The sequence below is a fragment of the Wyeomyia smithii genome, chromosome 3 (genome assembly GCF_029784165.1).
Source record: "Wyeomyia smithii strain HCP4-BCI-WySm-NY-G18 chromosome 3, ASM2978416v1, whole genome shotgun sequence".
In the NCBI taxonomy this organism is placed as follows: Eukaryota; Metazoa; Arthropoda; class Insecta; order Diptera; family Culicidae; genus Wyeomyia; species Wyeomyia smithii.
Genome location: NC_073696.1, coordinates 58258220 through 58273137, shown reverse-complemented (window position 1 = coordinate 58273137; position 14918 = coordinate 58258220). Strand labels below are relative to the sequence as shown.

The 14918-nt window shown below is 39.0% G+C and overlaps 1 protein-coding gene across 1 annotated transcript in view; it reads right to left on the bottom strand.

Moving 5' to 3' along the window:
• Positions 1–14918, bottom strand: part of LOC129727833 (uncharacterized) — a 303501-nt gene that overhangs the window by 47552 nt on the left and 241031 nt on the right. The window contains exon 3 of the mRNA XM_055686045.1: positions 10095–10300. Within this exon, the coding sequence (XP_055542020.1) occupies positions 10095–10300 (206 nt within the window). The remainder of the gene's footprint in view (positions 1–10094; positions 10301–14918) is intronic.

Below are 14918 nucleotides of genomic sequence, written 5' to 3'. Positions count from 1 at the left end.
GAGACGACGAAATTCTGTTTATGCTGATTGATTGAATCGACTTCATATTAGCTCTGCATAGTCGAACTAACTGCTTTTGTGAATGCGTTCCAACAGGGCTATTTATTATTCAATGTCGGTTATGCCGATCGCAGCCTTTGCGCTGCCCCTACAGTGGGGGGTTTACTAAATAAAGTGAAAATTAGACAACTACAACAGAATTTGATTGCATCCCGCACAGAATGTCTGCTTGTGTTGATGCCAGAAAATTATTAACCTTCAATTATTTTTTTATTTGCCTTGAAAAAAGCATGTTGCGGTTCAAAATCGGTTGCTAATTACAACCTTTGAGCTGCCCTAACATTGGTGGAATTAAGATACACGGACAACATGCACTGTGGAAGCTATTTCACATTCAGTAAATTAGACGGGTGCGACAAATTTGAATTGCTAGGATGCAACACAGAATGCTTGCTTGCGTTGACGAAAATTATTAACTTTCAATGACTTGGTTATTTGCCTTAAAAAAGGCATTTTGATTTCCGAAATTGGATTTCCTGATGGCAATCATCATGCTGCCCTAACACGGGGGGAATAATGGCTGTCTGGCAACACACGTTGAGAAAAACCGTGCTGCTCCTGAGACGTGGTAACCAACCACAGGGCTAGTGCTGCTGCTAAGGAAGGACGACTGCTGTTGTCGCTGTCTAGAACTATTATGAGCAGCTCCGGCTGAAACAGGCTCTTATATAGGCCAAATAGCATGTTTTCAATTGCAAGGTATATGATCCTGTCGACCGTGCTTGGGAAGCAAGCATATAACGACCAATCAGAGGTCGAATTTTTCGTTTTGACAAGGCTTGACTATTTTCAATAGTAGAATAGTGTGAATAATGAAATTACAATTATCTTATTTGGGAAGAATCTTAGAAGATTTTCCAATCTATTGCTGCAAGAACGAAGGAAATCCATCGAATACTAACCGATTTATTAGCATTTGAAATTGGACATATTTTTCACTTTTTTCGGTTTTAGATTTTCATTTCACATCCCTATGTAGCCGAGCTTCCTGAGAGAAGTATTCTACTTTAAAAAAACTCAGGACCTAAAAAACCGAGGAACCATAAGACTGAGGAACTAGTTCACTAACAAGTAAAAAAACTTTTAAATTGAAACCCCAAAAAAGCTACGAAACTCAGAAACTAAGAAATTAAAAAAAGGTTAAGAAATTGAATAAAGAAAACAACAAACAAGCTAAGTAATGAAAACACTAAGGAACTAAACAACTGAAAAATAACAAACCAATTCAAAGGTTCAGGAAGATAAATCACAAAAAGAGCATAAAGTGACAATGTCATAGTAGTTATTGAAGGGAGGAAGTCAAAAGTAATGAAAATCTAACATTTTTGTCGTAACTTCCATATTTTCAAGAACCGAATGAGTAAAAAAGTTAAAAAGTGAACAAATAAAAGAGGCAATGAATAACGAATTAAAACAGTAAAAAAGAGATAGTAAAAAAGTGCACAAGTAGAAAAAAAAATCAAGAAACCAAGTCAAAGATGCATAAAGATAAAATGTAGTAAAATAAAAGATAAAGAGGAAATGTAATTAAAAGGGAGAGTGAGAAAGAAATAAAATGGAAAAGTCGAGAAACTGATTAACATTTAATTAACAAACAAAAACAAAAACAAAATAAATGTAAAAACAGAGTAATATTAAAGTAAAAAATTCGAGAAATTTACAAATGAGAAACTCAGTCGCCTCCCCGAGCATCGCACATGGGAGTATTTGACCCAAAAAGTTGGCCAAAAGTCCGACATACAAAATACACGATTTCCATTATTTTTAATTAATTTCAGTTAAAACATACCCTCATGCTATCCCAGAACCCATTGGTGTCTACATAAACCAAACTGTTATATTTCAAAGTTATTCCACAGTAAATTGGTCAGTTTGAAAAATACGTGCTACTGTTCGGGTGGCGTATAAAATCGAAAAATTATGTCAAATAGTTTTCCTCTCTCACAGGACATAATCTACAAGATAAGTAAAATGTTTTGCAATATTTAAAACGTTGAATGCATAAAATAATCATGGATTGTTTACGAAATAAGTGATTATGAAAACCAACCGCGAAAAATCCATAATATTGTGAAATTAATTATATGATTTAGTAACCTTCCGGGCAAGTCGTGTCGAAGCTTTATTCATTGACAGAGAGGTCAAAGCCTTCTGAAAATATACGAAAAGAAAAATCTTCCTCCTGGTTCCTCTTTTTTATTTCATTGACATTTTATTACATGAAGATTTATATGGAAATTTCTAAATATTTGTTTTATATCATGGTAAAAAGACACTAGAAAAATGGATCAAGCGAATTTAAAGTAATATTTTATATATTGGGTGACGTTTTAAATGGATGTCACCTTTTTTGTGTTGATTATACGGAAATAACACGTTTTTGATGTAAATCTATCCAATTACTACCAAAATAGAGCGACTTGGACTTTTGGCCAGCTTTTTGGCTCAACTACTCCTATGTGCATCGGTGATTGGTACAACAACAGTGGCGAAACTAGACCAACGGAAAATAAGCGAATATGAAAAAAATCAAAATTCAACAATTCAGAACATTTAAAAATTGAAAGGTTTAGTGATTTAACTAAATAAATAAATAGCATAGCATAGCATAGCATAGCATATTTGATCGCGCGTGTGTTGCCCGCGATTGACCAGAACCAGCTGAAATTGCACAAAGAACCGTCAAAATGGTGCCTAGGAGTAGCAAGCCATTTTCAGTGTACAATTCCTGGTGATCTTTCTTTTCACTGATCAATAACGTAGCTGGCCACGCCCAATGCAGATCAACAGAGGAAGGGATATCGGGAGTGTTAGTTTAATACTTGTTGCTACTAGAGACCGAGGAATCCTCTGCATCATTCACAAGTATCAAAGGAAGGAATTAGTGTTAGTGGAAAGGAATTGATCTGGATCCATTGCGGTTGATGGTGCGATCTTTCCTACACAAATTCGCGCACGATATGGTTACTTCTCGGTCTCTGGGCAACCGGCCACCAGGAGACGATACAAATAGAACCACGCTACGATCGCTGCATCGGCATACAGGAGAATTGAAGCTTCTAGTTATCTTCGGCAACCTACCAATCGTTAACAGTTTGTACCACACTAAACTTCGCGTTTCATCCCGTGAACTTTTTAAATTTACCTTGAAACGTATGGATTTCGTAACACGCAACAACCGCACGCCAAACGCAAACTAAGCAAACTACTGGTACCAGTGGAAAATATCATACTGCGTTGTTCCGTGACATGATGTATAAGCGCTCAAATAATCGATTAAGCGAGTAAGGGGGAAAATTCTCTGACCAAAGAGCTAATACGAGGCACACCCGAGCATTATACGATGTAAGGTCATTGATGCGTGGTTATTGAACTTCGAAACCGATGTATGAGGATAGTCACACTGAGCGCAGTAAAAATACTGCGCGCAAAGCCTAATGTAAAACGCGGTTACTTATGCACCATGCTTGTCTTGAGTAATAATGCGGTTCGGGGAAGAAAACCGACCAGGGTTACCGGGTCATTTGTCTAAAAAGCGCGGACTTTGAAATTCGCGGAATATCTATATACATAAACTATAATACCTACTGAGTATAAAAACTGGCAGAGTTGCATGCCTTCAAAGCAAAAAAAACTTAAAAAAATGCCAATATGCATATTGAACAAAACAGAGTTCGGAGTTCATTTACAAAATGCCAAAACAATCGCATCAACATTCAGTCGCATGGTCTGATGTTATACCGACCAACGAGATTTCGAAAATTGATTTAAAAAAATATTGTTCAGGTTTTGCAACATTCGTCCAAAAGCTAGTAAAATCATAAAATTAGAGCGTACCATCAAATAAAATACCCGTGAAGAGTTGGAATGGATCAGATAGCTTGCATTTGAGCTTGATCTACTAAGCTTGAGCTACTGACCAGAATCAGTCGCAATTGTACATCGGTTAATAATTTATTCACGCCTGCATGCTAATCAATACTGACACCTGCCGGTCAATCAAAGGGAGCAAATGTTAGATCAATGCTCGTTACTACAAGTTTAGAAAAAGGCAAATGTGGGTACGAAACAAAGTAGAGTTCTAAGTTTATTTGCAAAATGCCAAACTGATCACAATTGAAATGCAGTTATCATGGACGGCGTGTTGTATGTTTCCAACCTAACTATTCAAAAAAGTGTATATGTACAAATATTTTTGACCGAACTGAGCAAAGCTTTTTGACAAAATGTTAAACTAATAACAATTAGTTGGTGTGGTCAGTGTGGACTCATGTTAGCCCGACTCACACGAATTGAACATAATCATCCAAGAGTACACTACTCGTTCAAAAGCTACGAAATCATAAATTGAATTTTAGTTTCAGGTTCATGAATCTTGAAAATAATGAGCAATCCTACCGTGCACACATGCCGCCGCCGAGCAAATTATTGAAAATTCAGCAACACTTCGCATCGACTTCATCACGTTTCGACACACCACACACAAGCATACTTCAATCGGAAACAACACAAGTAACCATAATCTCTCTTCGCGTTTCACACGCAGCCAACAAAAATGTATACAAATGCACTAATCACCAATAAAAGCAATATTATGACAAATATATATTTGGTAATTTTGGTACTTATCTGGCCAATTGGTTGTTCAATACAGTGATTCTCGAGAAAGGAAATCACCGATCAGTCGGGATATAAAATCAAACCTCCTGTCCCTTAAATATATCATGCGAAGCTCGTTTATACTCCGTAGAGAGCCCTGGCAACCCTACGGTGTACAAACTGACCACTGTTTGCTAAACACACATTCTCATGTCATCCTACTGCAAGTTGATGCAACGTAAAAAATAAATTATAAACACTTGAACGCGCACCCAACACACAGAGCAAGTGCTCGAGAGAGAAAGAATCCCATCTTCGAAGTTACCTCTGTGGTCGTAAGCAGCACAAAAGGCAGAAAAATCACAAGAAGGTTGTATGCAAAGCCACGACCGCAAGGTTGAAGTAGAATACTTTTACAAGAAAGATAACCCGGCTGCTTGCGTGTCAGTCATTTTTTCTAGTAAATAAACGTTGACCGTTCATTGGCAGTATTGTAATTTCTTTTTGTTTGATATTTTGAATGAAGTTCATTGAATATTTTTAAATTTTGTGCAAATGAGAAGTTGAAGTGCTGCCGAATCGTAATATGCACATTTAATACGACATCATTAAACGGGAACGGAACAAAGGCTACGGTTATGCAGAACGCGAATGCCGGCGCGATGCGATTCGTCTTACCGTGGTGAAATTTACAGCTCTTTTTAAGGCGAAGTAGAGCTATACACTTCAACAGATTTCGGCTTGCCGAATCGCATCACGCCGTTATTTGCGTTCTGCATGACCGTAGCCAAACACTTAGCGACGCAAACACGTAATAATAATCAGAGTATGCATGTAGATGAAGATAATTAACTTTGGATTATAGCGCAAAACGAGAAAATATTAACTCTTCAAATAATCATTTGTTTTCTTCAAATTTCAGTTGTTCAATTTAATATCCGATGAAATGTTTGTTTATTATCTGATGAAGCTCTTATATAGGCCAATTTACTAGGTCCATAACTCTGCCGACCGTGCTTGGGAAAGCGCGGTATAACGACCAATCAGAGGTCGAATTTTGTGTTTTGACAAGGCTTAAGAGTTTTCAATTGTACAATAGTTCGAATGATAAAATTGCAATTTCATGCATTTGTTAGGCATCTTAGAAGATTTTCTAATCGATTGCTGCAAAAACGAAGGAAATCCATCGAAAACTAACCGATTTATTAGCATTTGAAATTTTTCTCACTTTTTTCAGTTTTAGATTTACATTTCACATCCCTATGTAGCCGAACTTCCTGAGAGAAGTATTCTAATTCAAAATTAAATCTTCATTAATTCATTTGTTGTCCTTATAAGGACAATTGTTCAATTTATCATAGGATGTAGTGTTTATCTTACATCTCTGTGTTACCTTGATAGTGAGGACTAAGGCGCACGGTCAACACGATGAGAAAGGTGTTTTCACATTGAAAACTAGACACAGTTTACTGGAGGAAGTGTTGGCAAATGCATCTACCGCTAATACCACCGCTATCATACGAAAGCGCGTCGTTTCATGTGGGGAATATCAACAACGAAAAATGACGCGCGTCTAAGCATAACCCGAACTGTTTCGCCGTGCTGCTCCGATTTACCTTTACATCGACCTCAGGGAAGTACCGGCTGCATCTGCATCTACCGCTGAGGCTGTCACTATACTGCTATTGGTACCAAAAGCTATTAACTCTTCAAATAAGTGTTTTATTTGTTCTCAAAAGAACAATTGTTCAATTCAAAATTGGATTTACGCAATCGCATCTCTGTAATATTACCGACAATAATATTCTTCTGAACAAAATGATACAACTTTCCCATTAGGCCTCTGCCATAATAGACGCGAAAAGCGACGCGAACCGATTCGCTCGGCTGTAGGTTAATGTACAGCCATCAGTAGAGCTGTACATTAACCTACGGCCGAGCGAATCGGTTCGCGCCGCTTTTCGCGTCTACTATGGCAGAGGTCTAATGAGAAAGTTGCTGGCTGATGTATTCACTTCATGCAAGCCTGCTGCTGATGCTTCCCGCTACCACACTGAAACAGCATTTTAGTGAAGGGAGTGTCGTTGCATCAGCTGACCCTGCTACTATCGATGCTGATATACCCGCTGCAACAGCTACGCTATGCATAGCCATGCCACAGTTGTGGCCGCTATACGCTGGCCCAACTGCTGAGCAACTGCAACGCTATCCGTAGCCATGCCACAGTTGTGGCCGCCATTGGTATCCGCTGTACCTGCATCTGCTGGCCCTGCTGCTATCGATGGTGAGATCCGCTGAAACTGCTACGCTTATCCACAGCCATGCCACAGTTGTGGCCGCTATCCGCTATCGATGGTACCCACTGCTCGCTCCCGCTGCTGCTAAGGGAGGACTGCTGTCGTCGCTGTTCAGAGCTATCATGAGCGGCTTCGACTAAAACAGGGTCTTATATAGGGATGAAAATAGGAATGAATTATTTTTCGTACGTGGTGGAATGATATAACTTGAAAAATTTGTGTGACTTCATTCTGACTCAAAGCGATCATTTGATAAGCTCCACCTCTTTTTCAGTTTCTAAAGTTTTTCCTCAGTTTCGTAGCACGGATGCACAAAAATGATTTCTTGTCGAGCCGGACCGATAGCACTCTCATTGAAGCAACAAAATAACATGTTTTGTGTCGTGTTGTGCAGCTTGGTTGAAGAAAATGTTCCCGTCCCCGTGTCGCATGTAAGCAGATTATTGCGTTCAGTAGACAGTAGATAGTGTATCCAGCGAATAAACACCGATGGTGCTCTCACACACGCAACGGTTTTAACCCGTATCTTATAGCGGTTTGTAACATCAAGCGATTTCGTTTGCTCGCTGTTTCGTGTTGCATCATGTTGCAACTTGGCAGCTGGGAGACGACGAAATTCTGTTTATGCTGATTGATTGAATCGACTTCATATTAGCTCTGCATAGTCGAACTAACTGCTTTTGTGAATGCGTTCCAACAGGGCAATTTATTATTCAATGTCGGTTATGCCGATCGCAGCCTTTGCGCTGCCCCTACAGTGGGGGGTTTACTAAATAAAGTGAAAATTAGACAACTACAACAGAATTTGATTGCATCCCGCACAGAATGTCTGCTTGTGTTGATGCCAGAAAATTATTAACCTTCAATTATTTTTTTATTTGCCTTGAAAAAAGCATGTTGCGGTTCAAAATCGGTTGCTAATTACAACCTTTGAGCTGCCCTAACATTGGTGGAATTAAGATACACGGACAACATGCACTGTGGAAGCTATTTCACATTCAGTAAATTAGACGGGTGCGACAAATTTGAATTGCTAGGATGCAACACAGAATGCTTGCTTGCGTTGACGAAAATTATTAACTTTCAATGACTTGTTTATTTGCCTTAAAAAAGGCATTTTGATTTCCGAAATTGGATTTCCTGATGGCAATCATCATGCTGCCCTAACACGGGGGGAATAATGGCTGTCTGGCGACACACGTTGAGAAAAACCGCGCTGCTCCTGAGACGTGGTAACCAACCACAGGGCTAGTGCTGCTGCTAAGGAAGGACGACTGCTGTTGTCGCTGTCTAGAACTATTATGAGCGGCTCCGGCTGAAACAGGCTCTTATATAGGCCAAATAGCATGTTTTCAATTGCAAGGTATATGATCCTGTCGACCGTGCTTGGGAAGCAAGCATATAACGACCAATCAGAGGTCGAATTTTTCGTTTTGACAAGGCTTGACTATTTTCAATAGTACAATAGTGTGAATAATGAAATTACAATTATCTTATTTGGGAAGAATTCTAGAAGATTTTCCAATCTATTGCTGCAAGAACGAAGGAAATCCATCGAATACTAACCGATTTATTAGCATTTGAAATTGGACATATTTTTCACTTTTTTCGGTTTTAGATTTTCATTTCACATCCCTATGTAGCCGAGCTTCCTGAGAGAAGTATTCTACTTCAAAAGAAATAAATGAAAAATTGGCTCAATTATTCGGAGAATGCGGGTATCCAGAGTGCAATATATTTCACAACTCCGTATACCGGAGTCCGGCCTGTAGTGATAAAGTCAAGAGTTGAAAACCGAAAAAGCCAATAATCCAGAATTTTAAAATTTCAAATTATTATAAAAACAGCTTGATGTTGGCAAATGAATGTCTGTGACGGTAATTTTTAAAGCTTCATAATACATTTTTTAAACTCTGCTGCCAGCGTCTATTAGCAAGAATATGTTACGGTGCAATGCAACGCAAACACTATATGTAAGCTAAAATATGCGAAAAGATATTTGTGTTTCAATTTTTTTTGCTGCTTCTCATACTGCAATTGCTTTGTCCGAAATAAACAACCCGCGAAACCACACGCCGCGCTCACTTTTCTTCATCGTCGCCGACGTTATTTGTACGGCGTACAAATTACCGCCATTGTGAGGGGAAATTTGTTAGCAGCAAACCAAGGAAAAACTCGGAAACATAAATTCATTGTGGTTTTTCGCCACTCTCATCAGCTACGGGCGCCATGTAGGTGTGAGTGTGAGTGTGGGTGTGTGTGTTTGTACGTCCATGTGTTTGTGTTTATGAGGAGCTTTTTGCGCTTTCGGGTGTCGGTTTAAGCCGGCTTTTTCCTTCCTCAACTTGGCTGAAAATTAGATTAATATAAGCAAGTGAGATTGAAAGTTTCTTTGTAGAGCCTGCGGAACAGCACAAAGTGGTTCGCCGTGGAAAAGCCGGTGCCGGGACGGGTGAGAAACAAGATAACCGAAAGTAATCGCAGAGGCTGCCGAAAAAGCTTCCCTCCTCTTTCGTTTTCGCAAGCCCAGCGGGTAAGGTTACGTTTTGCGGAAGAATACCTCGATTTTTTCACACATACGTGAGTGATTTATGGGAAGGTGGAAATTTATCGCGCTTTGCTTTTGTAACGAGGTACAGGATTTGAGCTCCTCGCCGTCCGTACATTTGTTGCGCTACACGTTGCTTCAAGGCGCTAAGGTTGGCACGTGTAGGTTTAGAGGTGTCAGCAAGCAAGAAAATTTAGCCAAAATAGCACACATAATGCCAAGTATTAATAATAAATTGCGACCTGCCGTCGACACGCTGCCGATGCTTACAGATGAAAGATCAGAGCAAGGAAAGAGTTTCCTAAGATTTACCGCGATGTAGATTTACCGGATGACGCGAGATTAAATGGAATACATGGAAATAAATTGAACGCCGAAGGACAAAACTGGAAACTTGCTGGGAAGCGATGGAATTTCGAATGCGTGTGAGCCCGCGTGTGTGTGTTGTTTCTGGGAAAGCGTATTTACTCTCGTTGAAGGGGTTTAGTAAAAGTTTCATTTGATATTTGTTAGTTGAGAAGACGGTGTCATATCCATCTTCGTTATACTTGATTTAGATTGAAATATGTAATTGATTTTGTGTAACTTACTTTCACCTTTACGCCGGCAACCGGGAAGACTTTCAACGCCGGGGTCTCCTTGGGCGTGTAGCGATAGAACTCCCGCCGGCCTTTGTACCACTTGACCGAGTACAGATTCTCGCCATCCATGTCGTAGTGGCAGTATAGCATCGCGTTGTCACCCCTGCGGACCGCCTGGGGTACGGTGACTTGGACATCCCGTAGAGCGTCTATCACTGCAAAAAGCGCAAAGAAAATTAAATCAGAACTGTGTCGCCATTGAGGGGTCAACGTAAAATTAGCTGACAGTAGAAAATTGATTTATCACGGCCAATTTCCGAGAATCAAAAATCTTCCGTAAGGTTTATTAGAAATCATTTCTCAATCTTTTTGTGTGTCAATAAATCATCACAGGAACAACGAATAACCTCCGCCAAGGGAAAAACTTCGAATATTAATCAAACCATTTTCGAAAGGCACGTTGATGACATCTGACTGGAAGTCAATTAGACCCGGCAGTAATTAGAATTCCAGCGCGGGTCCGGTTTGCGATAAAAAGTGGGTGGAAAATGTGCTGACTTGTGGGTCATTAATTTCGCTGAGACGTGCGCTGCAAATGTTCCCACTGATGTATCTACTCTTTTTATGCTTCCTCCATTTGGTGGTTTTCGCTAAATTAAGACCAAAGCTTTAAACGCTGGCTGTTGACGACGGTGCCCGACAGAGCAGCAGTGGGTGGCGAGGATTTTCACTCCGTTCTGACTACTGTGACGGTTCACCACCGTGAAAGAGTTGATGAATGAATTTTTGATGGGGGTCAGTTTGGTGCTACAGAAGCCATTTAATATGAAAAACCTGGTCTGCCAAGCTCGCTTCGTTCGAGTTTTTATCATGTAATTATGATAACATCCATGATGCTTCTCTAATACTTATACTCATAGTAACGTGCTCAAGCATGCTGTACATACGTCATTTCAGTGCTGCTGCCTTTTTCAGTGACTGTGAATGTGCGTGACCACAAAGAACGCAAAAACGAGCATCCAGTGCTCTTTACATATTATAAACCATCTATATCCTGCGAGGGCTTTGTCTCGTTCTATACTTTCTTTTTATTTGGGTAGCATTACAACTGAACTGTATGCAAAGCACCCTTTCCATTCATGCCACAATATATGCACGGGTTCTATTTTATGAGCAACCAGTTGGCTGAAGTAAATTGTGTGCAACTGTCGGTTCCCTCATTCTTCAGCTCATTCATTCATTCATTCGTTCATTTATTCGTTTCTTCATTTACTTCGTTCAAAAGTCAAACTAGCAGCCTTGGTCACCGCAGTTGCGGCACATCAAGCCGCTGAACACAAAAACCTTCCATTCCGAGCATATCGACTGAAAAGAGGGTGCAGCTTTTCATCGTGCGGCTTTTGAAATGTGTCTCATGAAATAATGGTACGAGCGACATTGAGCCCGTTTTACCGTTCCTTGGCGCATCGCGGGAAGAGACGCAAACTCGTTGCGATTTGTTCGGATGTTGAAACCAATTTTTCATCTGTCCTAATTTTCGCCCAACATTCAGGACGCATTCAAAACTGCTACCAGAATCACTCTAAGTAATTTTCTACTCAAGCCATGAACAGTAGTCTCTGGGAGGTAAAAAATAAAGTACAAGCTTGGCATGTAATCGTCAGTGTAGTCCACCGTCATTGAAGAGAGGTACAATGGAGCTCGACCACGAAACCTGAAAGACAATCGTTCAATTGTTGCCGCATCCTGAGAATGCAAGCCCTCTCGAAATAGACTAAAAGAGTAACTATTGAGGCAAAATCAGAAGGACGGAAAATTTGAATTATTAAAATGCATCTCTGAAAAATTAATCTTGCACAACTCAGTTCACACAGTCAAGGTCTTGGGGTACAGTACAGATTGTGATAGTTATTCATTCTATATATTTTTGTGTTGTTTCACACGAAATTAGGATGCTGTCAGTTCGTTGGAAAGATTCAACTATTATTGAAATATTTAAATACAGTAATACTTTTACCGGAAGTTTGTCTGTAGAATTATTTTTAATCCTGAAAATGTCAATGGGTTCTAATGAACCTTTTAAATCCTCAAAAAACTTCTGATTGTGACATATTATTTTGCTGCAGATGATTGCCTGCCGGGTTCGTTGCTTCTAATTTAAGTGCCTGAAAAAGTTATCCTAACTAGGGCCACCAAAATTTACTGGAATGGTTAAAAGCTATAATCTTTCCATTTTTTCAGTTTAAGCTCTAAAACGTACGAATAAGTAAACGTTGTTTTTCAAACAAATGCCTCTAGTCTTCTTTTTTTAAATTTATTTTCCAATTGAGAACGTTTTCAGGATTCGTTGTTATTATCTAGCGGTCGTTCGGAACATCACCCAACCATGATCGGATTGTGTTTTTGCGCGCCTGTATCTTACTAAACTCTTAAAGATAATCTGATCACTGTACACAAACATTTAAGATTCAGATTTATTTAGAATGTGAGAGATTTTCATGCCGTGTCAAATATACTTTTATTAATCAAAAAAATGTGTGAGATTCTCAAATATATTTACCCAAAGTAGGTTTGTGGGTAGGCTTGGCCGTATACTCCGCTCATTCCTAAAATATAGGTATAATTTTTTTTCACAGAACACGAATGGAAAGCTGCAATCATTCTCCAGTGTTAAAACACTGAGATCTCTTTTTATGTTCAAACATTTTGTTTAAGATTCGATGAGTAAGATTTACTGGCAACTCAAACGTGATCCACAATATTTCTCTCTCGCTATAATTTACTCTTATCGTGCTATCGCGCTTATCAGATTAGGTCAAATAAGGATAGCAATCAACATTCGATCGTGTGAGATCGGGTGCTGAATTCACCACTAGTGGCATATATTGCCGTACCCCACTTGTACGAGAATCAGTTCTTATTCGATCGTTAAGCAATATTACTGAACCGCGCTAAAAGGTCGAGAATAAATTGGAAGTATGTAATTAATAAATCGAAGTTCTTAAGTCACAAATAGAGTGACTTTCTGTGCCGAATTGTTATATACATCTTACTACGGATGTGTCCGAAGACCGCGTTGCGAGTTTAGTGCTCTGTAGGTAATCTGAAGACTTAGGCTAGTGGCCTCCAGTGAGACTATCGAAGTGTCAAGGTACGCCCAATCAGGAACACATTTTTTTTTGAAGAAGGCATTAGCTTCAGGGTCTACGTTATTAGTTGTATACCATTTCCTGTTTTTTAGCACGAAAAATAATCGGAGCTAAGAGCTTTGCAGCAAAATTAATAAAAAAATTTATTAATCAACAAAAAATCATCAAATGAAGTAATAGAATATTAAAACAACTTGTAATCAATAAGCTACTACACATATATTTGTTGTTGAAGGTTAAAAATTAAAATTAAAAAAAAGGTAGAATAGGGGAGACTTGATCTTTGAGGATCCATTCTTTGTATCTCACAGGCAAAATAAAATAAGTTCGTCAAATATTCTAGAGATATGTGCCGTTTTACATGAAACAGTATTCTTTTTATGCAAAATTTGGATAGAAAACACAGCCGTTTGAGTCGATTTCTTAAGAACACCATTAAAAAAATAAAATTACTGAACTAGTTCTCTTCGGGCAGACTTGATCCGTTGAATTCGTGGAGACCCGATCCCTCTCTGCTGACTCTGAGACAATAAATACCAAAAACTATGATGAAATACAGACTACCACAATCAGGCTTATCGTTTTTCCTCAGAGAACCACTAGCGTGTGGAGAATATCTTTCACTGCGGGAGCCACTGCTTTCACACTGGTGAGCAAATTGACGTACGTGTTTAAAGAAAACATCGAATCGTGTATATCTGAGAGATAGTGCGCAATACGGTGTGCTTCTGTGTATTCTCACTATAGTGATTCATCACTCTTATTTCAATCGGTTGTGGTGTAAGCAGCAAATGAGTTAAGTTTTTATGAGATTGGCAGAAGTACAGAACAAAGCAGAAGAAAAGAGTTTGGAGCAAAAAATTGCAACAAGCAGCGCTAATGCCGGAGAAGAAGTACGCGTTGAATTTTATTTTCGTTCCTTTTACGTACTCAATAGAATAACAAGCCTGATTATAGCACTGGTCGACAAAATGAAAAAAAGTGCATTCCAAAAGCTCAACCCGGGAATAATTGAATGATTAAAGCTATTCAACCATTCCTACGAATTTAAGTGCCCCAAGCCATTATCAAAACGCGTCGACTTACGTGAGGGTGTCATATAGAAATTGCTTGCCGGGTTTGTCACTTTAACGTTATGAAGGATATTGTATTCTCACTTAAAATTTTAGAACAACTATGCATATATTTATTACCCCATTTTCAGAAGTGAATGTCACCTCTGTTCAATTACTGATATGTCGATAAGTTCATACACCACGTCAAGGTTCAGTTTTATCCGGGGAATATAAATTGATGAACATTCTCTTAACTTTATTTATTACCTTATATTCTCTTAACTTTAACATTCTCTTATATAGATAGTTTTTAAGTTGTATGAAAATTTATGCTCCATTTGTATGGCAGCCCTCCTTTCTAGAGAAGGAGTCTCGAACCACTATTGAAATTGTCTTGTTTGATTAGCTCTCGAGTTTTATAAAAATTTGGGTTTCATTTGTATGGGAACTCTACCCTTCCAGAGAAGGGAGAGGTATCGAACTATCACATAACAATTTCTTGCTCCTAAAAATTCCACATGCCAAATTTGGTTCCATATGCTTGATTAGTTCTCAAGCTATGTAGAAACTTGCGTTTCATTTGTATGGAACTCCTCCTTTACAGAGGAGAGAGGGGTCGCAAACCAGTA